The sequence below is a fragment of the Schistocerca cancellata genome, chromosome 1 (genome assembly GCF_023864275.1).
Source record: "Schistocerca cancellata isolate TAMUIC-IGC-003103 chromosome 1, iqSchCanc2.1, whole genome shotgun sequence".
Taxonomy (NCBI): Eukaryota; Metazoa; Arthropoda; class Insecta; order Orthoptera; family Acrididae; genus Schistocerca; species Schistocerca cancellata.
Window position 1 is genome coordinate 1207847296 of NC_064626.1, and position 26524 is coordinate 1207873819.

General features: G+C 39.4%; 1 protein-coding gene and 1 long non-coding RNA gene across 3 annotated transcripts in view; one reads left to right on the top strand and one right to left on the bottom strand.

Moving 5' to 3' along the window:
• The window catches only part of LOC126094718 (uncharacterized), a 32004-nt gene extending 29035 nt beyond the window's left edge, over positions 1 to 2969 (bottom strand). Inside the window, exon 1 of the long non-coding RNA XR_007521864.1 lies at positions 2869 to 2969. This is a non-coding gene — a long non-coding RNA (uncharacterized LOC126094718). The remainder of the gene's footprint in view (positions 1 to 2868) is intronic.
• The window catches only part of LOC126094676 (uncharacterized), a 261576-nt gene that overhangs the window by 84211 nt on the left and 150841 nt on the right, over positions 1 to 26524 (top strand). For both annotated transcript variants that reach the window (XM_049909190.1, XM_049909200.1), the window contains one exon: positions 15702 to 15861. In XM_049909190.1, coding sequence (XP_049765147.1) covers positions 15702 to 15861 — 160 coding nt within the window. The remainder of the gene's footprint in view (positions 1 to 15701; positions 15862 to 26524) is intronic.

Consider the following 26524-nt stretch of genomic DNA (forward strand, 5'->3'; position numbering starts at 1 on the left):
AGGAAATGAGACACTTAAAGTAGTAAAGGAGTTTTGCTATTTGGGGAGCAAAATAACTGTTGATGGTCAAAGTAGAGAGGATATAAAATGTAGACTGGCAATGGCAAGGAAAGTGTTTCTGAAGAAGAGAAATTTGTTAACATCGAGTATAGATTTAAGTGTCAGGAAGTCATTTCTGAAAGTATTTGTATGGAGTGTAGCCATGTATGGAAGTGAAACGTGGACGATAAATAGTTTGGACAAGAAGAGAATAGAAGCTTTCGAAATGTGGTGCTACAGAAGAATGCTGAAGATTAGATGGGTAGATCACATAACTAATGAGGAAGTATTGAATAGGATTGGGGAGAAGAGAAGTTTGTGGCACAACTTGACCAGAAGAAGGGATCGGTTGATAGGACATGTTCTGAGGTATCAAGGGATCACCAGTTTAGTATTGGAGGGCAGTGTGGAGGGTAAAAATCATAGGGGGAGACCAAGAGATGAATACACTAAGCAGATTCAGAAGGATATAGGTTGCAGTAAGTACAGGGAGATGAAGAAGCTTGCACAGGATAGACTAGCATGGAGAGCTGCATCAAACCAGTCTCAGGACTGAAGACCACAACAACAACAGTTAACTGTGTTCGTCTTTTTATTTTATCACACTTGTTTTCTATAATAGTTATCAAAATTTAAAATTCTGCTACATGTATTTTACCTAATTTGTTTTTATCATATTATGGTTCTTACATAAATGAAGAACACGTCTAAGCCCTCAGCAGTGACATCTATGAAGCATGTAGGCAAACAGATTTCTGGTAGCTTCTGCTCTTCAGTAGGTTTTGTACAGTCATGCCAGTTGCAAAATGACTGTGTGGATAATGTGGCCTGTTTTACCATATTTTAGCTCTACGTGACGATGCTTTGCTGAGTGTATTTATATGTTTTGATGGTGCCATTGCTGCTTTATCACATTAGGACATGGCGTAGAACAGGTACGCTTTACCTTATTTTATCTGTACATTTCCCAGTTTGTATGAGAGTACATCGTGATATGAAATGCTGTATTGTTTTGAAAGACAGGCTGTCCACTAGGTGTATATATTTTTTATATTGTAGATCTGAAGATGGTCATTCCTGACTGAAACCGGTCATCATCAAAGGAATGTATATTGTGATCAAAGACTGGAATAAAAATAAAACTATTGACCATATTGGATCACTGTTTATATTCGTGACCATGTAACAGTGGGTGAAGAATGTTCTTATCAATGACTTGTTCCACATCATTATGATTCATCGTGCAAAATTATCCATGGAATGTAAAAAACTAACTAAGTAGAGGCATGTGAGTGATGAAGAGAGTGAGTACAAAACCTGAAATCGTACTCCATTACAACAACACTGAATGTGCTATAGATAATGGAGAATAAAAGACAAGAGTTTACAGCTATTTAGAGGAATGAGGTAGTGGCCACTAAGAATTTCATGAAGATGGTAGATACTGCAACACTGAATGCATATATCCATACACAGAAAGAGTTTCTGAGCAGAAGAGAATAATTGGAGCCAACGAAAACTCTTCATGATTGAGCTGGTATTTAGACTTGAAAAAGGCAATATGGAGAAAAGAGCAAGAAATATTAAGAGTCTTCATAAGGATGTACAAGATGCACTGGAAAGCATCTGCTATTGAAATTCCAACAATAGTGATCCAACCCCAGTGTTCCAAGTTAGCAACACCACTGATGCAAGGGGAACAAAGATTGGAAAACAAGTTTCTGTTGCATAATGTGCCAAGAACCCATTTGTGATGTACACAGAGAAGAAACTGTAAATGTGAAGAGCATGTTGTACAAAAGTGTACCTGAATGACCAGTTCAAAAATGTTGTGTGTTATTTTGAGGCCAAGTACTAGTTTGCTGCACTGGCAGCCAAAAGTCTACATTTTTAGTTTTACAGGTATCCAGAATTGAATTTCTCTTGTGAATAATATAAAATTTATTGTATTTTGTTACTGTGTTCAGTTTAAGACTAATAATAAAATGAAAAACTATATTTCACTACTAAATACTGCTATTTGTTGAAAATAAAAAAAATCTAAAAACAAGTGTTATACAAATCATAAAACTGTATTGAAGTAGTCAAAGTATCCCACCTAGTAAAATAATGGTGTCATAAAGCTTGGCAATGAGAGGTTTAAGAAAGAAAGTCTTCATTACTATAAACGTGCTTGCCCACAATTGTCTTGTAGACTCCATCTGAGGAGTTGGGTATTTTGACTACTGCTTCACTGTATATTTATTCCTCATGAAGTTTGCTCTAAATAATCCACTGCAGTTCAAAAGAAACAATGATACATGTAATTTCAATACCAAAAGAAGAAATGACGTTCATCACTCTTCATTAAGGTTGTCTTTTAGCACAAAAAGGGGTACACAATGCTGCAACAAAATTTTTTAACCATTTACTGCCTGACATACATCAAATAAAATTTGAAAACAAACTGAAAAAGTTTCTCCTTGACAACTGCTCTTTCCTAGAGCAATTTCTATTAATGTTGTATGTAAAATGTGGTGGGTAGTAATTAGTAACTCACAGCTATATATTGAGTAGTAGTAGTAGTAGTAGTAGTAATAATAACCTTATAAATGTTCAGCATGCATCTATATTTATGAATTAATTTGTGGTGTGAATATAAAATAACTCGTTACACATCATTACTATTTATACAAATAATCCACGGAGCAAGAAACTAAATAACTAACTATCTAAATCAAACAATAGAACTCCAGATAGGAATATCAGCAATGTAGTAAAAGATAGATTGCTACTTTCTGTAAAGATAATGTGCTAAGTTGCTGACAGGCACAATTAAAGGACACTTACACGTAATCTTTCAGCCACAGTCTTCGTCAGAAAACGAGACGGACATGCCATTCATTCACACAAGCAAGCACACCTCATGCACACATGACTGCCAATTCTGGCAGCTTGGGCAAGAATGCAACTATCACATGGGATAGTAGCAGCAATCTGGAGGGGTCGGGGAAGGGGAAGAGGAAGAGGAAGAGATAGCATCTGGTGGAGTCAGCAGGAACTACAAAGCCAACAGTTGCAGCGTCACAAGGCTGTGGGGCAAGGAAGGTGGTAAAAACGGAGCAAAATAGGAGAGGACCTGGAAAAAATGAAGACGGGAATTGGGAGGAGGTGATGGGACAGAGGGGGTTGAAACAGGTGGATGGACAGGGGACAGTATGTTATGGCAGCTTGAGTCTGGGATAATTATGAGAGTGGAGTATGTGTTGTAAGGGTAACTACACAGTTCAGAAAAGCTGGTGGTGGAGGGGAGCATCCAGGTGGTTTGGGTAGCGAAGCAGCCATTGAAATCAATGCCGTTATGTTCAGCTGCATGTTGTGCCACAGGGTGGTCTATTTTGCTCTTGGCCACAGTTTGGCAGTGGCCATTCAGCCTGTTGGACAGCTGGCTGGTAGTCATACCAATGTAAAAACTGCACAATGATTGCAGCACACCTGGTGTATTACATGGCTACTTTCACAGATGGCCTGGCCCTTGATGGGGTAGGATAAACCTGTGACAGGACTGGAATAGGAAGTGCTGGGTGAGTGGATTGGGCAGGTCTTGCACCCGGGTCTTCTACAGGGATATGATCCTTGTGGTGAAGGGTTGGGATTGGGAGTGGCATAGGGTGGACTGGCCTGTTGTGGATGTTGGGTGGGCGACAGAACACCACTTTAGGAATGGTGGAAAGGGTCTCGGGCAGGCTGTCCCTCAATGATGATAGGTAATCAAAGCTCTTGCGAAGGATGTGGTACGGTTGTTCCAGTCCAGGGTCGTACTGGATGATGAAAAGGACTTTCCTTTGTGGCTGGTTCTTGTGGTGGATGGAGGTTGGGGGTGTGAGGGGAGCTGTCTGTGGGCTAGGTGTGGGGATAGTGCCTTTTGTGAAGGCCTTGCTGAGACCCATAGCGTACTGGGCATACTGCACATATGCCATCCTCGCTTAGCCAGGCTTTATGGGAGGGATTTTTGGTGTGAAAGGGATGACAGCTGTCAAAATGCAGGTACCATTGCTGGTTGGTGGGTTTTATGTGGACAGAGGTGTAGATGGAGCCATCAGAGAGGAGGAGATCCACATCTAGGAAGGTGCACACTGGGTTGATGAGGGCCAGAGGAAATACATGGGAGAGAAGGTGTCGAGGTTGTGAAGGAATGAAGATAGGGTGTCTTGGTCCTGAATACGGATCATGAAGATATCATCAGTGAACCTGAACCAGGCTATGGGTTGGCATTTTGGGAGACTAGGAAGGACTCCTCTAGATGGCCCATAAACTGGTTGACATAGGAGAGTGCCATGGATTTGTTTGTGTACTTCCATTCAGAGCTGAAATAGTTGTGGATAGGATAAAGTTAGTAAGATCTGTGATGGATGAGGTGATGGGTTTGCTGTCTGGAGGACGTTGGGACAGGTAATAGTCAATAGCAGTAAGACCATGAGCATTAGGGATGTTGGTGTATAGGGAAGTGGCATCAACAGTGACGAGTAGGGATCCAGGAGGTAAAGGGGTGTGGTTGGTGGAGAGTTTGTGAGAGAAGTGGTTGGTATTTTTGAGGTGGGAGGCTAGATTATGAGCAATTGGTTGGAGGTGTTACCCTATGAGGGCTGAAATTCCTTCAGTGGGGGTACATTAACCAGCCATCTTGGGGCGTCCAGGATTGTTAGGTTTATGGATTTTGGGGGTCATGTAGAAGGTTGATGTGCAGGGTGTCATAGAGATGAGGAGGGAAATGGAGTCAGGGGAAAGGTTCTGGAAAGGGCCTGGGTTGCACGCATGGGATCACTCTGGCAGAGTTTGTCGGTGGAGTAGTCAGATAATTGGCACTCTGCAAATGCACCCACCCATCTTTCCCTGCTCTTCTCCCTTTTTCCTCCGTTTTCCCCACCTCATGACCTCCTGGTGCTGTGCCTATCGGCATTCTAGCCCCTGCACATTGTACTAGACAGCACTTCTCACTTCTCCCACCCATACGCTACTATCCCATCCCTTTCCCCTCCAGATTACTGCTACCATCCCACGTGATAGCTGCTTCCTCGCCTGAGCTACTGTAGTTTGCGGTTATCTGTCCATGAGGTGTGCTTGCTTGTTTGAATGGATGGTGTGTGCCTCCCTTTTTCCAACAAAAGCTGTGGCTGAAAGCGTATGTGTAAGTGTCTTTCAGTTGTGCTTGTCTGCAACTTAGTGTGATGTCATAACAAAGTGACTAACTAACTAGAGATGACTGTTGTTGTTGTTGTTGTTGTTGTGGTGGTGGTGGTCTTCAGTCCTGAGACTGGTTTGATGCAGCTCTCTATGCTACTCTATCCTGTGCAAGGTCCTCCATCTCCCAGTACTTACTGCAACCTACGTCCTTCTGAATGTGCTTAGTATATTCATCTTTTGGTCTCCCTCTATGATTTTTACCCTCCACACTGCCCTCCAATGCTAAATTTGTGATCCCTTGATGCCTCAGAACATGTCCTACCAACCGGTCCCTTCTTCTTGTCAAGTTGTGCCACAAACTCCTCTTCTCCCCAATTCTATTCAATACCTCTTCATTAGTTATGTGATCTACCCATCTAATCTTCAGCATTCTTCTGTAGCACCACATTTCGAAAGCTTCTATTCTCTTCTTGTCCAAACTATTTATCGTCCACGTTTCACTTCCATACATGGCTACACTCCGTACAAATACTTTCAGAAATGACTTCCTGACACTTAAATCTATACTCGATGTTAACAAATTTCTCTTCTTCAGAAACGCTTTCCTTGCCATTGCCAGCCTACATTTTATATCCTCTCTACCTCGACCATCATCAGTTATTTTGCTCCCCAAATAGCAAAACTCCTTTACTACTTTAAGTGTCTCATTTCCTAATCTAATTCCCTCAGCATCACCCGACTTAATTCAACTACATTCCATTATCCTCGTTTTGCTTTTGTTGATGTTCATCTTATATCCTCCTTTGATGACACTGTCCATTCCATTCAACTGCTCTTCCAAGTCCTTTGCTGTCTCTGACAGAATTACAATGTCATCGGCGAACCTCAAAGTTTTTATTTCTTCTCCATGGATTTTAATACCTACTCTGAATTTTTCTTTTGTTTCCTTTAGTGCTTGCTCAGTATACAGATTGAATAACATCGGGGAGAGGCTACAACCCTGTCTCACTCCCTTCCCAACCACTGCTTCCCTTTCATGCCCCTTTACTCTTATAACTGCCATCTGGTTTCTGTACAAATTGTAAATAGCCTTTCACTCCCTGTATTTTACCCCTGCCACCTTTAGAATTTGAAAGAGATCAGATGACTGCTCACTCCAATCATATTAGTATTATTACTAATGATAAACAACTAAATGAGTCCTCTGTATTAAAGAATAAAGAAAAGTTGCATACAATTCAGTGACCCATCACTAAGAAGGTCATAAGAGACAGTATTCAAGCTTGGATAGGTCAAGTATTGGGGGATGGGGAATCAGCCATGTCCTTTTTAAAGGAACCATCCTGACTCTCACTTTAATCAGTTTAGAAACTTACAGAAAAATTATCGAACAAAAGTGTGTGTGAGGTTCTCAAACGTAACACTAGATGATGTGGTAAAAAATGCATACTTCGTTTAAAAGACAACTGCTTGTCATTTTCAGTCTCCGACTGAACTGTTGAAAGCTGCTTCAATTCCTTAAGAATCGTGGAGCTCTTATATTCACATCTCAGACTTTCCTAAATAACATGGGCAAAAGAGTGGATTTGGATTCCATTATGAATCATCATACTCAGCAACAGTGAAATCATAGTAATCAGGGACGAACACAGCAAACAGCTGCATAGCAATATATATTTTATTACAGATGTAGCAATATTAGAACTTTTAGTTAAATATTTTATTTTTATGTGCAACTGATATAACTGTAATTTGTAACCAAAAGGTAACTAGTAGAGTGGACACCTTTTAGTATCTTTAATGCACACTGTGGCTGGCTAAGTAAGCTTGTAAACAGCACCCACAGCATGAACTGAGATATGGAAACTTTAAGGTCATTTCAGCAACATGTGTATGTACTTGCATTCTATGTCTATATGGCTCACTACTAAATGGTATGTTTGTTTTCACATGTAATCTTTGGTCTGAGCAAGTGCCTCTTCACATAACCAATTCAAGTGTCAGATTCCTATGTTTTCTTATTAATTTTGGCACTGATGATGACTATACTGTACTCGAAATCCAACCAGATTTACAATAAAATACAGACTGAAATGCGATGGTTTGCTGCATTCATCCCTGACTACAATAAGCTAGCATTTATCTGTCACAGGATCCTGCAGCATATTCTGAACTTTACCAGTGAGTTTCCTAGAGGGAGAAATTATTCTCTCCATAAATCAGAGAGGATTTAGAAAGCGTCACTTGTGCAAAAATGGCTGCCCTTTGCACACGTGTAGTTTGCAAACAGTGAATGCACACCAACATGCCGGACTTGCATTCGGGAGGACGACGGTTCAATCCCGTCTCCAGCCATCCTGATTTAGGTTTTCCGTGATTTCCCTAAATCGTTTCAGGCAAATGCCGGGATGGTTCCTTTGAAAGGGCATGGCCAATTTCCTACCCAATCCTTCCCTAACCCGAGCTTGCGCTCTGTCTCTAATGACCTCGTTGTCGATGGTACGTTAAACACTAACCAGCACCATTGCCACACCAACATGTGGACTCTACATTCCTGGACTTCTTGAAAGCACTCAACACTGTACTTCACTAAAGGTCCAAGCATATGAAATAGTTTCTCAGTCACATTCTTTGCTTAAAGACTTTCTGAAATATAGATACCAAGAGTTCATCAGAAAGTACCTCAGGTCGTGTGATTATAGAGCTGCTTCTGTTTGTAAATATATATAAGGTCTATCAGATAGTATGGACAGCAATCTGGGCAGCTGTTGAGTATGTGAAAGTGTTGCACTGAGTGACTGTAGGGGCACAAAGGACGGCATGGATAGAATTTCTATTTGGTGTCATGAATGGGAAACTAGCTTTAAATGTGGATAAATGTAAGTTATTGCAAGTGGGTATGAGAAACACTACTGTAATGTTCAAATACAGTATTAATGGTATGCTGCCTGCCTAAGCCAATTGTAACAAAGCGGGAGGATTCTTTCCCCCTGTCATGCCCCCCCCCCCCACATTTTTTTTTCTTTTTGGAAATATCTTCAATAGTATAATTTTTATGACATGTCCACAGTACTAAAAATCTTGCATATTAACTGAGGGTTTGGCCAACTTAACCCTATTATCCATTACATTCTTGTGGTTAATCAGAACTCATAAATGTAATTAGTTTACCTACATCTGCATGATTACTCTGCTATTCACAATAAAGTGCCTGGCAGAGGGTTCAGTGAACCACCTTCATGCTGTCTCTACCGTTCCTCTCTCGAACAGCACGCGGGAAAAACGAGCACCTTCATGTTTCCGTGTGAGCCCTGATTTCTCTTATTTTATCGTGATGATCATTTATCCGTATGTAGGTGGCTGCCAACAGAATGTTTTCACAATTGGAGCAGAAAACTGGCTGATTGAAATTTCGTGAGAAGATCCCGTCGCAACGAAAAACGCCTTTGTTTTAATGATTGCCACTCCAATTCACGTATCATGTCTGTGACACTATCTCCACTATTTCACAATATTACATAACGAGCTGCTCTTCTTTGTACTTCTCCATGTCATCCGTCAGTCCCACCTGATGTGGATCCCACACCGCACAGCAGTACTCAAGAATAGGGCGGACAAGCGTAGTGTAAGCAGTCTCTTTGGTAGATCTGTTGCACCTTCTAAGTGTCCTGCCAATGAATCGCAGTCTTTGGTTTACTCTACCCACAATATTATCTATGTGATCGTTCCAACTTAGGTTATTTGTAATTTTAATCCCTCAGTATTAAGTTGAATTTACAGCCCTCAGATTTGTGTGACTTATCGCGTAATCGAAATTTAGCTGTTTCTTTTAGTACTCATGAGAATAACTTGACACTTTTCTTTATTCAGGGTCAATTGCCACTTTTCGCACCATACAGATATCTTATCTAAATCATTTTGCAAATCGTTTTGATCATTTGATGACTTTACAAAACGGTAAAGGACAGCATCGTTTGCAAACAATCTAAGATGGCTGCTCAGATTGTCTCCTATGTCATTAATATAGATCAGGAACAAGAGAGGGCCTTTAACACTTCCTTGGGGATTGCCAGATATTACTTCTGTTTTACTCGACGACTTTCCGTTTATTACTATGAACTGTGACCTTTCTGACAGGAAATCATGAATCCAGTCGCACAACTGAGGCAGTACTCCGTAGGCACGCAGTTTGATTAGAAGAGACTTGTGAGGAACGGTGTCGAAAGCCTTCTGGAAATCTAAAAATATGGAATCAATTTGACATCCCCTGTCGATAGCACTTGTTGCTTCATGAGCATAAAGAGCTAGTTGTGTTTCACAAGAACGATATTTTCTGAATCCATGCTGACTATATGTCAATAAATTGTTTTCTTTGAGGTACTTCATAATGTTCGAATACAATATACGTTCTAAAATCCTACTGCACATTGGTGTTAGTGATATAGGCCTGTAATTCAGTGGATTACTCCTACTTCCCTTTTTAGGTATCGGTGTGACTTGAGCAATTTTCCAATCTTTAGGTACGTATCTTTCTGTGAGCGAGAGGTTGTATATAACTGCTAAATATGGTGCTATTTTATCAGCATACTCTGAGAGGAACCTGACTGGTATACAGTCTGGACCAGAGGCCTTGCCTTTATTAAGTGATTTAAGCTGCTTTGTTACACCGAGGATATCTACTTCTATGTTTCTCATCTTGGCAGGTCTTCTTGATTGGAATTCAGGAATATTTACTTCATCGTCTTTGGTGAAGGAGTTTCAGAAAACAGTGTTTAATAACTCTGCTTTAGTGGCACTGTCATCAGTGACTTCCCCATTGTTATCACGCAGTGAAGGTATTGATTGTATTTTGCCACTGGTGTGCTTTATGTATGACCAGAATCTCTCTGGGTTTTCTGCCAGATTTCGAGACAGAATTTCGTTGTGGAAATTATTAAAAGCATCTCGCATTAAAGTACGCGCCATATATCGAACTTCTGTAAAACTTTGCCAATCTTGGGGATTTTGGGTTCTTTTAAATTTGGCATGCTTTTTTTGTTGCTTCTGCAACAACGATCTGACCCATGTTGTGTACCATGGGGGATCAGTACCATCACTTATTAGTTTATGTGGTATATATCTCTCAATTGCTATTGATACTATCTCTTTGGAAACATTCCACAACTTTTCTACACTTACATGATCAGATCGAAAGGAGTGAAGGCTGTCTCTTAAAAAGACGTTAAGAGCATTTTTATCAGCTTTTTTAAAGAGATATACTTTGCATTTCTTTTTTATGGTTGTAGGTGTTACGGTATTCAGCCTAGCAGCAACTGCCTTGTGGTCGCTGATCCCTGTATTCTTCACAACACTCACTATTTGTCCAGCATTATTTGTTGCTAAAAGGTCAAGTATGCTTTTGCAACCATTTACGCTTAGAGTGGGCTCATGAACTAATTGTTCAAAATAATTTTCTGAGAAAGCATTCAGTACAATTTCGGATGCTGTTTTCTGCCTGCCGCTGGCTTTAAATGTGTAATTTTTCCAGCTATCAAGGGTATATTGAAAACACCACTGACTATAATTGTATGAGCGGGGTAATTATTTTAAATGAGACTCAAGTTTTCTTTGAACTGTTAAGCAACTATGTCTTCTGAGTCAGGGGGTCGGTAAAACGATCCAATTAATAGTTTAGTCCGATTGTCAGGTATAATCTCTACCCATACTATTTCACATGAACTATCTACTTCAATTTCGCTACAAGGCAAACTACCTCTGACAGCAATAAATACTCCTCGACCAACTATATTTAATCTATCCTTTCTGAACACTGTTAGATTGTTTGAAAAAATTTCAGCTGAACTTATTTCCGGCTTTAGCCAGCTCTCTGTACCTACAACTATTTGAGCTTCAGTTCTTTCTATTAGGGCTTGGAGCTCTGGTTCTTTCCCAACACAGCTACGACAATTTATAACTACAATACCAATCATTTCTACGACCCTTCTGTAGTCCTCAGAGACCCTGTAACCTAAAAAACCACCCAGTCCCTTCCACATAGCCCCCACTACCTGTGTAGCTGCCTCCTGTGTGTAGTGGACTCCTGACCTATTAAGCGGAACCTGGAAACCCACCACCCAATGGCGCAAGTCAAGGAATCTGCAGCCTACACGGTCACAGAACCGCCTAAGCCTCTTGATTCAGACCCTCCACTCAGCTCTGCACCAAAGGACGATGCTGCAGATGGTGAGCTCTGCCTTAATCTCAGAAGCAAGACTGGCAGTCTTTACCATTCCCACAAACTGCCCGAAACCAGACGGAATCTGCTCCGATCCAAAGCGACACACGTCATTGGTACTGACATGAGTAGTACAAGTTTATATGCCAACTAGCTCTGAAGATGATGAAGAAATAGATGAAATGTATGACGAGATAAAAGAAATTATTCAGGTAGTGAAGGGAGACGAAAACTTAATAGTGATGGGTGACTGGAATTCGTCAGTGGGAAAAGGGAGAGAAGGAAACATAGTAGGTGAATATGGATTGGGGGGAAGGAGTGAAAGAGGAAGCCGCCTTGTAGAATTTTGCACAGTGCATAACTTAATCATAGCTAACACTTGGTTCAAGAATCATGAAAGGAGGCTGTATACATGGAAGAAGCCTGGAGATACTAAAAGGTATCAGATAGATTATATAATGGTAATACAGAGATTTAGGAACCAGGTTTTAAATTGTAGGACATTTCCAGGGGCAGATGTGGACTCTGACCACAATCTATTGGTTATGAACTGTAGATTAAAACTGAAGAAATTGCAAAAAGGTGGGAATTTAAGGAGATGGGACCTGGGTAGACTGACTAAACCAGAGGTTGTACAGAGTTTCAGGGACAGCATAAGGGAACAATTGACAGGAATGGGGGAAAGAAATACAGTAGAAGACGAATGGGTAGCTTTGAGGGATGAAATAGTGAAGGCAACAGAGGATCAAGTAGATAAAAAGACGAGGGCTATTAGAAATCCTTGGGTAACAGAAGAAATATTGAATTTAATTGATGAAAGGAGAAAATATAAAAATGCAGTAAATGAAGCAGGCAAAAAGGAATACAAACGTCTCAAAAATGAAATCGACAGGAAATGCAAAATGGCTAAGCAGGGATGGCTAGAGGACAAATGTAAGGATGTAGAGGCTTGTCTCACTAGGGGTAAGATAGATACTGCCTACAGGAAAATTAAAGAGACCTTTGGAGAGAAGAGAACCACTTGTATGAATAACAAGAGCTCAGATGGCAACCCAGTTCTAAGCAAAGAAGGGAAAGCAGAAAGGTGGAAGGAGTATATAGAGGGTTTATACAAGGGCGATGTACTTGAGGACAATATTATGGAAATGGAAGAGGATGTAGATGAAGATGAAATGGGAGATAAGATACTGCGTGAAGAGTTTGACAGAGCACTGAAAGACCTGAGTCAAAACAAGGCCCCGGGAGTAGACAACATTCCATTAGAACTACTGATGGCCTCAGGAGAGCCAGTCATGACAAAACTCTACCATCTGGTGAGCACGATGTATGAGACAGGCGAAATACCCTCAGACTTTAAGAAGAATATAATAATTCCAATCCCAAAGAAAGCACGTGTTGACAGATGTGAAAGTTACCGAACTATCAGTTTAATAAGTCACAGCTGCAAAATACTAACGCGAATTCTTTACAGACGAATGGAAAAACTGGTAGAAGCCGACCTCGGGGAAGATCAGTGTGGATTCCGTAGAAATGTTGGAACGCGTGAGGCAATACTGACCTTACGACTTATCTTGGAAGAAAGATTAAGAAAAGGCAAACCTACGTTTCTAGCATTTGTAGACTTAGAGAAAGCTTTTGACAATGTTGACTGGAATACTCTCTTTCAAATTCTGAAGGTGGCAGGGGTAAAATACAGGGAGCGAAAGGCTATTTACAATTTGTACAGAAACCAGATGGCAGTTATAAGAGTCGAGGGGCATGAAAGGGAAGCAGTGGTTGGGAAAGGAGTGAGACAGGGTTGTAGCCTCTCCCCGATGTTATTCAATCTGTATATTGAGCAAGCAGTAAAGGAAACAAAAGAAAAATTCGGAGTAGGTATTAAAATTCATGGAGAAGAAGTAAAAACTTTGAGGTTCGCCGATGACATTGTAATTCTGTCAGAGACAGCAAAGGACTTGGAAGAGCAGTTGAACGGAATGGACAGTGTCCTGAAAGGAGGATATAAGATGAACATCAACAAAAGCAAAACGAGGATAATGGAATGTAGTCAAATTAAGTCGGGTGATGCTGAGGGAATTAGATTAGGAAATGAGACACTTAAAGTAGTAAAGGAGTTTTGCTATTTAGGGAGTAAAATAACCGATGATGGTCGAAGTAGAGAGGATATAAAATGTAGACTGGCAATGGCAAGGAAAGCGTTTCTCAAGAAGAGAAATTTGTTAACATCGAATATAGATTTAGGTGTCAGGAAGTCGTTTCTGAAAGTATTTGTATGGAGTGTAGCCATGTATGGAAGTGAGACATGGACGATAACTAGTTTGGACAAGAAGAGAATAGAAGCTTTCGAAATGTGGTGCTATAGAAGAATGCTGAAGATAAGGTGGGTAGATCACGTAACTAATGAGGAGGTATTGAATAGGATTGGGGAGAAGAGAAGTTTGTGGCACAACTTGACTAGAAGAAGGGATCGGTTGGTAGGACATGTTCTGAGGCATCGAGGGATCACAAATTTAGCATTGGACGGCAGCGTGGAGGGTAAAAATCGTAGAGGGAGACCAAGAGATGAATACACTAAGCAGATTCAGAAGGATGTAGGTTGCAGTAGGTACTGGGAGATGAAGAAGCTTGCACAGGATAGAGTAGCATGGAGAGCTGCATCAAACCAGTCTCAGGACTGAAGACCACAACAACAACAACATGAGCCAACACCTGTAGTTTGCTGCACCGTGTATTCTTCATGGCATCCGGAAACACCCTTTCCACATCTGGAATGACTCCCCCCAGAATGCACACAGAGTGCACACTGGTTTCCTTCCCCTCCTTGGCAGCCATGTTCCTAAGGGGCCCCCTTATGCGCTTAACGTTGGAGCTCCCAACTACCAGCAAACTCACACTCTGTGAATGCCCGGACCTTGTGGGCCAAGAAGCTTCGTCTGGAATGGGGTGGGCGACTGCATCCAGCTCAGAGACATCGTCAGCCACAGATAACGCCCAAAACCTGTTTGTCAAACGAACCGGGGAGGCCCTACGATCGGCCCCATGGAAAGTTTTTCGCTGCATGCCAGACACTGGAATGATCTCCCACTCGACAATGGGTGAGGGGTCAACCTCAGTGCAGGCAGTACCTGGGGAGGTCACAGCAGTGGACCGATCGGAGGACACGTGGGACGTGCTCGACATCCCTCGCATCCCCACGTCCGATCCCCCACAGTGACGCCTCTTGGCAGCAGCCTCAAGCTGTGTGATGGAAGCCAACGCAGCCTGAACTTGTGAGTGAAGGGTTGCCAGCTCAGCTCGCATCTGTACACAACAATCACAGTTCCTATCCATTACTGCACTTCTCCTGTTTGAAGCTCGTAAAAATATGTGACAAGCGAATGGTGTACTCTCCTTATTAGTAGCAGGAACTAGCGGTGCGCTCTCTCTGATGGTCTAACTGACACTGAGCTGTTCTAGCCAAACAAACAAAAGCCTACACGATACGAGAGTTGATACAATGGTCGATAGCAACGGCGGTACTGTACACTACACTGTTATTGAAATAAAAGGTTGTGCCCAGGAAGCAGTCAAACACGCAATAAATTACAAAAATAAATTAGTAACTACACAGATAACTGAAAATAAGTCGCTTCTGTTTGATGCTTGTAAAAATATGTAAAAAGCGAACAGTGTACTCGCCTTATTAGTAGCAGGAACTAGCGATGCCCTCTCTCTGACGGTCTAACTTGCCTAAAAACCTTGCTAATTACAAATACTAGTAATGTAGAACTTTGTTACCATTGTTCAGATGTAAACATATACCTGATTGCAAGCTTCCTGATAACGTAAAGCAAAAGTATATATAAATAAGTGAAGTGTCTATACATCTAATGGCAAAAATATGTTAGCAAATCTTGTGCCCATTTAGTTTCAGGATAAATATCATTCTTAGTTATAACATTGTTGCTGAAGTAGCATCCTTTGTTTTTGCAAACTAGACAGTATAATTCAATAGAGATTTTGTTGTATTTAAAAGTTCACATTCCGAAGAATCTTTTTCCACTATTCAGTTAACCAGGATTGTAAATTTCTAATCGTAACTTCAGCAAACAACAATAGATACATGTAGTTCTAATTATTATACTTTAAAGCCTTCCTTTACTCATTAAGACCTAGAAGTTTGATGTAGAAGTAAGTTTTAAGATCCCAAAATATATGGTGTATTCCAAAAATTTGTACTGAAAATTAAAATGAAGTATACTTTGACCTTATTCAGCTCTAATTCATGAAAATGTATTTATTTCAGTGAGTGAATTTACTACTGCTATGAAGGTCCCAGATCAAATGTTTAAGCAGAAATATGGTTTTGATAAACCAAAACCAGATGATCCAGTTGTTTTCATCTGTACTACTGGAGCAAGAAGTTATATAGCTCTGAGAAACGCTCTTCGAATGGGCTACAAAAAGTAAGAAAACTCAGTTATTTGTAAAAGAGATTTAGTTACATTTTATCAGTGAGAGATGAAAATAGAGTTTCTATGTATAAATTACCAAAGCTGATAGTACCTCAGCAAAGCTAACATAGATATTGATTTTGAGCTTTCAGAAATTTTACTGGTTGTTTTGTCATGATTAGTCCTCTTATTTAAACAATGTGTAGCCAGTAATCTTTACAGCGAACCACAGTGGTGCGTAGAAAGTCGATATGAACAATTTTGTACAGGAGGCACATGGTCTATCAAGTGTGTAAAGTACCTCAACTGTCCTACAAGAATCACTGAAGCTACAGCACATGTGCAGCACACTAGATTTTCAATATTCCCTAGCTCTCTGTACGCAAACTACTAGTCCTAAGAGAAAAAATTGAATAGAACCATTTTTGTGTAGCAAATTTAATATAGTTTAATTTCATAATGGGATATGTTTGTCCTCATCACACACACACACACACACACACACACACACGGGGAGGAGGGTCAGGATTTTTAGTAAATTGTTCAAGGCACCCCCTCCTGCCACTGTAGAAAAATTTGCAGGTACGCAAATTTCTCATATTGGACCTTTTTTGATGTTCATTGACTGGGCTTATTACACCACTGGTTTAGTCACAAATTGTAAAATTGACATTTGTGTAAATTCCGACCTTGAAAGTAATGTTCTTGTAAGGGTTAAATTTTAATCAGATTGGCAGTAATTAGTTTTTGCATAGTATTTACAAGAGTTATTTTTCTTTCATCGTCCTCATGGGCGTGTTTAAATTAGTAATGTGAACGAAATAGCTGACTCAACTGTTGGTGTAATAGCCTCATTGATGAAGACCAAAACAGGTCGATTATGAGAACTAATTCATGTAGTCACAAATTTTTGTTCAGACATAGGATGGAGTGCCATGGACAATATATCAAAAATCCTGACAGATGGGAATGAAAGGGGTGTGCATTTGTGTTGGGGCAGTGTGTGTGTGTAAGTGGGGGGGGGGGGGGGGGGGATGTTTGTACTTTTTTCTTGTGTCACTTGAATACCATGGCCCAAGTGAAAGTGTCTCCTAGTACAAAATTAACCTACATTTTATTTTCTACAACAAGTGTCCTGTTAAATCTTTTTTTCTCTAGGACTAATAGTGCATAGAGAGCAAGAGAATATGAAAATCTCATGGGGCACGCATATAGTGTAGTGTTTTTTGTAGGTCAGTTTGAGGTACATTACTTTCCCTACTTGATAGACCACAAGTGTCCTGTATAAAACTGTTCATCTCGACTTCGTCTACACCACTGTTGTACATTGTAAAAAGTTATTATTGTTTACATCACATGCAAACATTTCCTTAACATGTTCTTATTTTGTATCATTTTTGCTTGTGATGTGTGTACTCAACAGTCATAAGTGCATGTTTGATTTTCTCACTACTTACATTCTACTCTCTGCCTCACCATGTCAACCTGAATTTGACCAGACTATTTTGAATGAAGCCTTCTTTTATCTCTGAACTTGACATTAATCTTTATTGTGATATGAACATGGTTTTTGTTGCCATATTACAGCAGACCAAGTAAGTCATAAAACATGGAATCATGTTTCTACCCCTTACATCCATTAATCCTTCAATTGAGGAATAGAACCAAGGACATAAGTCTGCAAGAAAAATATCAACACTAAGTTCAGATATTCAACACACTAGTCTGCAGTTTAACATAAATACATTTTCTATAAAAGCAACCCAGTTTTACGGGCACTTTCTAATTCTTTGCATAACAGATGATATGGAGGCTGTGTATTCACTTTACAATATGAGCACCAACTATTACCTTCAATTAGATTAGATTAATTATTCATTCCATAGACCCACAAAAGAGGGAATCCTCTGGATGTGGAACATGTCAGATAAACACTTTACAAAGATGTAAATGGTCTACTGCACTTGTTGAGACATTTGTGGATGGAACAGAAGGAGTCGGCCACCAAAAATTCTTTTAAATTACGTTGAAATTGTGCCTTGTTTGAAACTAAACTTTTAATGGTTGCTGGTAACTTATTGAAAATATGCATTGCTGAATACTGGACTCCTTTCTAGGCAAGAGTAAATGATTTTAAATTTTATGTATATTGTTCTTATTCCTAGTATTGATACTGTGTACTAAGCAGTTAGTTGGGAAAAGGAGATGTATTATTTACAACAAACTTAATTAAGGAATAAATATACTGAGATGCTGTGGTTAGTATGCCCAGTTCTTTGATTAGGTTTCGACATGATGTTCTTGGATTTACACTACACTTTACTCTCATTATACGCTTCTGTACTCTAAACTTTTTTTCTCCTATGACATAATGGAGTGAAAATAAGCAAAATATGACTTTTTTTTATATTTATATCTCCTATATCTGACATCATTCGCATTGCAAACACAAACTTGTTTAGGCACTTTAGCAGTTCATTAGTATGTCGCTCCCAACTGAATTTATTATCAAGTTGTAATCCCAAGAATTTTACACTCTCAACTTCTCCTATTTCCATGTCATCATATTTTATACACACACTAGAAAGAAATGTCTTGGATTCATAACATGTAAGCTTCCATGGCCAGCGTCTTCATTAATTAAAACTTCCGGGCCGAATTGCCATGGTCCATATATAAAACTTCTTCTCCTTCCTGACATTTCGTTGCCTACTGTGGGCAACATCTTCTGAGGTGAGTTGGCAACTGGCGGTCGACTTTGTACAAACGAAGTGACAATCGATTACCTGTAATCGAGAGAGATTGCACTAGCCAGAGATAGTTTTAAAGTCGAAAGCATGTGATGAGTGGTGGCGCCATCTAAGCGCTCTATGTAAGCGGGACCTCCAGCGCCTAGCAGCCAGTGTCGACTCACCTCAGAAGATGTTGCCCGCAGTAGGCAACGAAACGTCAGGAAGGAGAAGTAGTTTTATATATGGACCATGGCAATTCAGCCCCAAAGTCTTAATTAATGAATGAAATCTCTTGGAAGTTCTGAACTGCATACAGTGGGTCTTTTCAAAGTTTAATGACAGTGAATTGGATATGGACCACTTATTAATGCCATTAAAAATTTCATTAGCTGCCCTTTCTGAATTTATATTTGATTTACTATTTATTGCAATATTTGTATCATCTGCAAATAAGAAAAACTTGGCATCTGGTAATGTAACAGATGACAGGTCACTAATAAACACAAGAAAAAGTAGTGTACCTAGTATGGAACCTTGGGGAACATCACATGTAATTTCCTCCCAGTCAGATGACGTCTGATTGCCTACTGCTGAAGTGTTATGTAATGACACCCTTTGTTTTCTATTAGTAAGGTATGACTGAAACCACTTTGCAGCACTGCCAGCGATGGCATAATATTTTAATTTACTTAAAAGAATTCTGTGATTCACACAGTCAAAAGCCTTTGACAGGTCACAATATATGCCAGTCGCCTCCAATTTGTTTTCTAATGAATTAAGGACATTTTCACTGTAAGTGTAAATAGCCTTCTCAATATCAGAACCCTTAAGGAACCCAACCTGTAACTTTGACAGTATGTTATTTTCTCTAAGGTGCTTAAATAGACGCTTGAACATAACCTTTTCAAAGAGTTTTGAAAAAGCTGGCAAAAGTGAGATCAGTTGGTAATTTGATGGCATTTCTTTGTCCCCTTTCTTGTGGCGAGGTATAACTTCAGCATATTTAAGCCAGTCTGGGAATGTTCCTGTGATAAGTGATTGATTACACAAATAACTTAAGATATGACTAAGCTCACATGAACACTCTTTTATTAACTTTGTTGATATGTTATCATAACCACTAGAATGCTTTGATTTCAAGCGCTTTATAATGGATTCTTTAGGTGAAGTAAGTGTCAATTCCATTTTACTGAGATTGCTTGTGTGCACTGGGCTCAGATATTCCATTGCATTATTTACTGAACCTGACAACCCCATGCTATCAGTAACAGAGACAAAATACTTGTTTATATGGTTTGCACCACAACATGCGTTTGTTACCAGGGTTTCATTTATTTTTAGAGCTATTTGTTCCTCCTCATTTCTGGTCTACCTGTCTCTGACTTAACTATATCCCATATTGTTTTTATTTTATTACTGAATGTATTTATCTTCTTCTAATAATGCAGGTGTTAAGATTGCTGGATAACCTTCTTCAATATTTTGCAGTAATTTTTGTAAGGAGCTATAATGCTAGTATCAAAAGTGTTCATACATATCGGACCGAGTTTCCTTTTTGTCTCACATGATTATCTTTATCCCTTGTGTGATCCATGGTTTCTTATTAGACTTCTGCTTAATTTGAGTTACCTTCAGGGGAAAACAATTTTCACATAAGGTGCTAACTTTATTAACGAATGTTTTGTATTTTCCATTTGTGTCTTGGGTGCTGAAACATCCATCCAATTAATTTCTTTGAGCAATCTCCTAAATTTCTCAGTTTTTTACTGATTTGTTGGCCTTCTGTACTCAGTTCCGATAGATGTTTTACCCTGACAATTTTCAGAATTGAATGTTAGGTGTTGCATGTCATGATCAGATTGCCCACGTACTACTGGTATTGTAATGTGGCTTAGTTGCCTATAATTGTCTATGAAGATATTCAATGGCAGTCTTAGAACGTTTGTATACTGTAGTTGGGAAATTTACAGTAGAAATTCAATTGAATACAATGTAACTGATTTCAGTAACTGTTCACTGACAGTGTTTTTCAGGACATCTATATCAAAATCACCAGCAAACCGCTAGTTCTTTGTTTCTTAATTTTAGATGACATATTAAATCTTCAAGACCATTTATAAACCGGTTGTGGATTGCAATTAACAACACAAGATTGACATTTCCATATCCATTCAACACAAGTTTGTTACAGTAGTTGTGTTACTATAATACTAATCATGCACCCATAAAGTGGAATGATTGTTCATTCCATTGCTTCACAGTGACTAAATTTATGATTTCTGTATAGGTTCTCGTGTAGTTGTGATCATCCTTCAAATGAAAACTGAGTATTCCTTTGAGATATATAAGGTAATTGAAAGTGTTATTGAATATTAAAAATTTAAAGAACAAGTGCCTTATTGGTTTGACTGGAGTCATTCACCTGGGAAACTGCTGAACAGGATAAGGAGTAAAATAAGAAGATTCTGACAACCTACAAGATTGAAAAATCTGAGCGCTACGGAGTGACTGAGAAGACAGAAAAAAAATCTGAAGTAAGAGAAGGAAACACTAGAAATATAACCATAAAAGAGAGAATGTTTGACAACAAGAGACGAAATGCAAAATAGAAGCAAAACTATATGAGAAGCAAACTGCAGATTAATCTGTAGTGAAAAGCAAAAAATGTAATGATTGAGGAGGTGACAATGGAAAAAAAATGGCTCAAATGGCTCTGAGCACTATGCAACAACTTCTGAGGTCATCAGTCGCCTAGAACTTAGAACTAATTAAACCTAACTAACCTAAGGACATCACACAAATCCATGCCCGAGGCAGGATTTGAACCTGCTACCGTAGCGGTCGCTCGGTTCCTGACTGTAGCACCTAGAACCGCACGGCTACTCCGGCCGGCTGACAAGGGAACAGCAAGTGAGAAGATGTGGTTAGAAATGTGAGATAGTGACATGAGAAAGTCCATAAACATAGATAACAATGTCCGTAGGAGAACAGCAATCTTGTGCTATAATTTGATTAAAATAACAGAGTAGATCTCCGTGATAGGACCGGTTTTTCAAATACGCACTAGAGAGCACTGCCTAACAAATAGATGATGACATTTATACTTTTTAATGGGTGTATCTTTTAATGTATTTATTCCTAAATTATATTTTCACATGATATCTGCATGTACGTATAATTATAGATATAATTACTTCTCTCTAGTTCATTTGTTTATTGGCAAAATATTGATAAGAACAATGTTTGTGTCATTTATATCAGTGTCATTAGGTGACTCCTTCCTCACTCATTCTGTAATTTCAGCTGTTTTTAACAAAAAAAGTCTATTTGTCTGATGATGTGTAGTGGTTGAACTGCTTATATATTCGTACCTGGCCTAGTTTAGTTTAGTTATGTCATGTTCCGTAGATTATTTTCATGATTATTTTATCGATATGATGTGGAACAAGTCAGATCACAAGATATATATACACATACACACACATGAATAATGCTAATATTAATATTACTGAAATTTGTAGTTATACACATGCAACTACATTTAGAGGTACAATTTTTTTTTCTTTTTTTTACCAGTTCTGAAACAGAAACTCTTCCATGGAATAGAAAGAGTTGTCCAAAAGAAATGATTTTAAGCTAGATTTAAAACTTGATCTGGTACCTGCCAGACACTTGATGTTGTTGGGCAAATGATCAAAGATTTTTGTTGCTGAATAATGTACTCCTTTTTGAGCAACTGACAGCTTCAATAACGGATAAACGGATAGGAAAGGTCATTTTTCCCTCTAGTGTTGTATGTATGAACATCACTGTTCTTTGCGAATTGAGATGGATTATTTATAACGAATTTCACTAGCGAATATATGTACTCTGATGGTGCAGTTAAAATACCTAATTCCTTGAATAGGTGCCTACATGACATCCTTGGGTGAACACCACTAATTATTCTCACTGCTCTCTTTTGTGCAATCAATACTTTATGCCTAAGTGGTGAGTTACCCCAGAAAACTATTCCATAAGATATTATTGAGTGGAAATGTGCAAATACATTAGTAGGCTGATCTGTTTATTACCAAGACTAGCGATTATACGAAGAGCGAAAGAAGCTGAACTTAGTTGTTTGAGAAGCTCAGTAATATGCTTCTTCCAGTTCAGGTTGTCACCAATGTGAACACCCAAAAATTTGGAGAAATCTACCCTGTTAACTGAACCCTGTACATATGCTACATCAATTGTTGGTATGACTCTATTCGGTGTACAAACTGGATATAGTGAGGGGTTTTTTTTTTTTTCCTCCAAAACAAGGGAGAGTCCATTTTCTGAGAATCGCTTAATAATTCTTTGAAAGACATCCTAACACTATCTTCAGCTGTTTTTTCTGGAATGGGATTTATTATAACACTCGTGTCATCTGCAAAAGGTACTAGTTCTGCTTGCTGAACGTTAAGTGAGAGCTCATTCACATGAATAAGAAACAGCAGAGGACCCAAAATTGAACCCTGTGGGACTCCCTCTGTGATAACTCCCCATTCACTAGAATTTACCACCCTCCCAACATTATTTGTGTTATTCAGCACAACTTTTTGCTTTCTATTAGTTAAGTATGATTCAAACCAGCTGTGCGTATAGCCGTCAATTCCATAAAACTGGAGTTTTCCTAAGAGTTTGACATGATCCACACAGTCAAATGCCTTGGAAAGATCACAAAAAATACCAGCTGGTGATAATTTGTTATTTAGGGCTTGTGATATTTGATGGGTAAATGTGTAGATAGCATTCTCAGTTGAGTAACCGTTCTGGAATCCGAACTGTGACATGCTGAGTAAATTATTTTCACTTAAATGTGAGACTACTCTTGAATACATAACTTTTTTGATTATTTTAGAAAATGAAGTCAGCAATGAGATTGGTCTATAATTACTTAAGTCACTCTTGTCCCCTTTCTTATGAAGTGGTTTGACAATTGTGTATTTCAATATGTCTGGAAAAATTCCCTGTGCCAGTGAAGCATTACATACGAGGGCAGTTCAATAAGTAATGCATCACATTTTTTTTCTCGGCCAATTTTGGTTGAAAAAACCGGAAATTTCTTGTGGAATATTTTCAAACATTCCCGCTTCGTCTCGTATAGTTTCATTGACTTTCGACAGGTGGCAGCGCTGTACGGAGCTGTTAAAATGGCGTCTGTAACGGATGTGCGTTGCAAACAACGGGCAGTGATCGAGTTTCTTTTGGCGGAAAACCAGGGCATCTCAGATATTCATAGGCGCTTGCAGAATGTCTACGGTGATCTGGCAGTGGACAAAAGCACGGTGAGTCATTGGGCAAAGCGTGTGTCATCATCGCCGCAAGGTCAAGCAAGACTGTCTGATCTCCCGCGTGCGGGCCGGCCGTGCACAGCTGTGACTCCTGCAATGGCGGAGCATGCGAACACACTCGTTCGAGATGATCGACGGATCACCATCAAACAACTCAGTGCTCAACTTGACATCTCTGTTGGTAGTGCTGTCACAATTGTTCACCAGTTGGGATATTCAAAGGTTTGTTCCCGCTGGGTCCCTCGTTGTCTAACCGAACACCATAAAGAGCAAAGGAGAACCATCTGTGCGGAATTGCTTGCTCGTCATGTGGCTGAGGGTGACAATTTCTTGTCAAAGATTGTTACAGGTGATGAAACATGGGTTCATCACTTCGAACCTGAAACAAAACCGCAATCAATGGAGTGGCGCCACACCCACTCCCCTACCAAGAAAAAGTTTAAAGCCATACCCTCAGCCGGTAAGGTCATGGTTACAGTCTTCTGGGACGCTGAAGGGGTTATTCTGTTCGATGTCCTTCCCCATGGTCAAACGATCAACTGTGAAGTGTATTGCGCTACTCTTCAGAAATTGAAGAAACGTCTTCAGCGTGTTCGTAAGCACAAAGATCTGAATGAACTACTTCTTCATGACAACGCAAGACCTCACACAAGTCTTCGCACCCGAGAGGAGCTCACAAAACTTCAGTGGACTGTTCTTCCTCATGCACCCTACAGCCCCGATCTCACACCGTCGGATTTCCATATGTTTGGCCCAATGAAGGACGCAATCCGTGGGAGGCACTACGCGGATGATGAAGAAGTTATTGATGCAGTATGACGTTGGCTCCGACATTGACCAGTGGAATGGTACCGTGCAGGCATACAGGCCCTCATTTCAAGGTGGTGTAAGGCTGTAGCATTGAATGGAGATTACGTTGAAAAATAGTGTTGTGTAGCTAAAAGATTGGGGAATAACCTGGTGTATTTCAATGCTGAATAAAACAACCCCTGTTTCAGAAAAAAAAATGTGTTGCATTACTTATTGAACTGCCCTCGTATATCACTAAGGACTCCACTTATTAAATTAGAACAACACTTCAAAATTATGTTAAAGACTACATCAACACCACATGAGCTCTTGTTTTTCAGTATATTTATAATTCCCTTAATTTCAATGGGGATGTTGATGCTATTCATAAAGTCCTGGGGAATTACATTTTTAACATATTTTTTTGCTTCTTCAACTGAACCCTTTAACCCTATTTTTGCTGCTACATTCAGAAAGTGATTGTTAAAAATACTTGCAACTTGTGAATTATCACTCACAACATCGTCATTTAGCTTCATTTTTATTGTTATGGTATGGTGTGCACTGTCAGGTTGCCCCGTCTCCCGTTTGACAATATTCCATGTAGTTTTAATCTTACTATCTTCATTATTAATTTCTGTCAGAACACATAAGCTTCTCGACTTCTTAATGACTTTCCTTAAAATATTACAGCATCTTTTGTAGTAAGCAAGTAATGTTGGATCGTGACCTATTCTGGCCTGTCCATATATTTCCCTCTTCCTCTTACATGATATCTTAATTCCCTTAGTAATCCATGGCTTACTTGACTTTGTAATGGCTTTTTTTGGACAACATTTCAGGAATGTAACTCTCAAATACTGAGACAAATTTACGGTGGAATAAGGTAAATTGAATTTGGCATGAGCATCATTTTATGTGTATACTTCATCCCATTCTACCTCTTCTAGGCTGCTCTTAAAACTCTGTACCCTGTTCACATCAATAAGCCTCCCTGCCTTGTATGAACCTGCCTGAAGCCTGTAAGGTGCTATATGTGTTATTTCCGTTAACTGTGTTTCATGATCAGATAGGCTATTAGCAACTGGGTACACACTAATTGTTTCTGCCTGAGCACTGTCTATGAAAATGTTATCAATAAGTGACCTACTATCCTGCTGCACATGAGTTGGAAAATTTACAACAGACACTAGATTGAAACAACCAAACAAAGATTGTAGCTCATTTTTCCTATTCGTATCTTCTAAGAAATCTACATTAAAATCACCACAAACCACTAACTGTTTCTTTTTGTCTGACAGGTAGCTCAATAATGCCTCTAGATTTTTCATGAATAGCTGAAAGTTACCTTGAGGAAATCTGTAGATTGTTACAGTTACTATAGGCGTAAATTGCAGTAGCAACTCACAAGCACATGCTTCAAGGATCTGATCTACACAAAAACTATTTGTTTCAATATTATTGACTTTGTGTCCAGTTTTTATATTAGTAGCAACTCCTCCTTTTTCTGTGTTGACTCTACATGAGTAAGATGCTAATCTGTATTCCCTTAATTTTAACTTCTCCATCCCTGTGGTTACATGGTGTTCAGAGAGACACAAAACATCTATACCTTCAGAATTTATCGCATTTTCTAGGCATACGAGAAGCTCATCTATCTTATTTTTCAATCCTCTAATTTTCTGATGAAACACACAAATTTTATTTCTTTGGATCCTGCTACAGACATTATGTCGCTGTTCTGTTTTAATCTCTTTCAGTACTCTTTGTCTGCAGCCTGACTCTAACCTAAAAAATGTGTCCCTCTGACTCCAGTAATCACAGGGATTTTGGCTT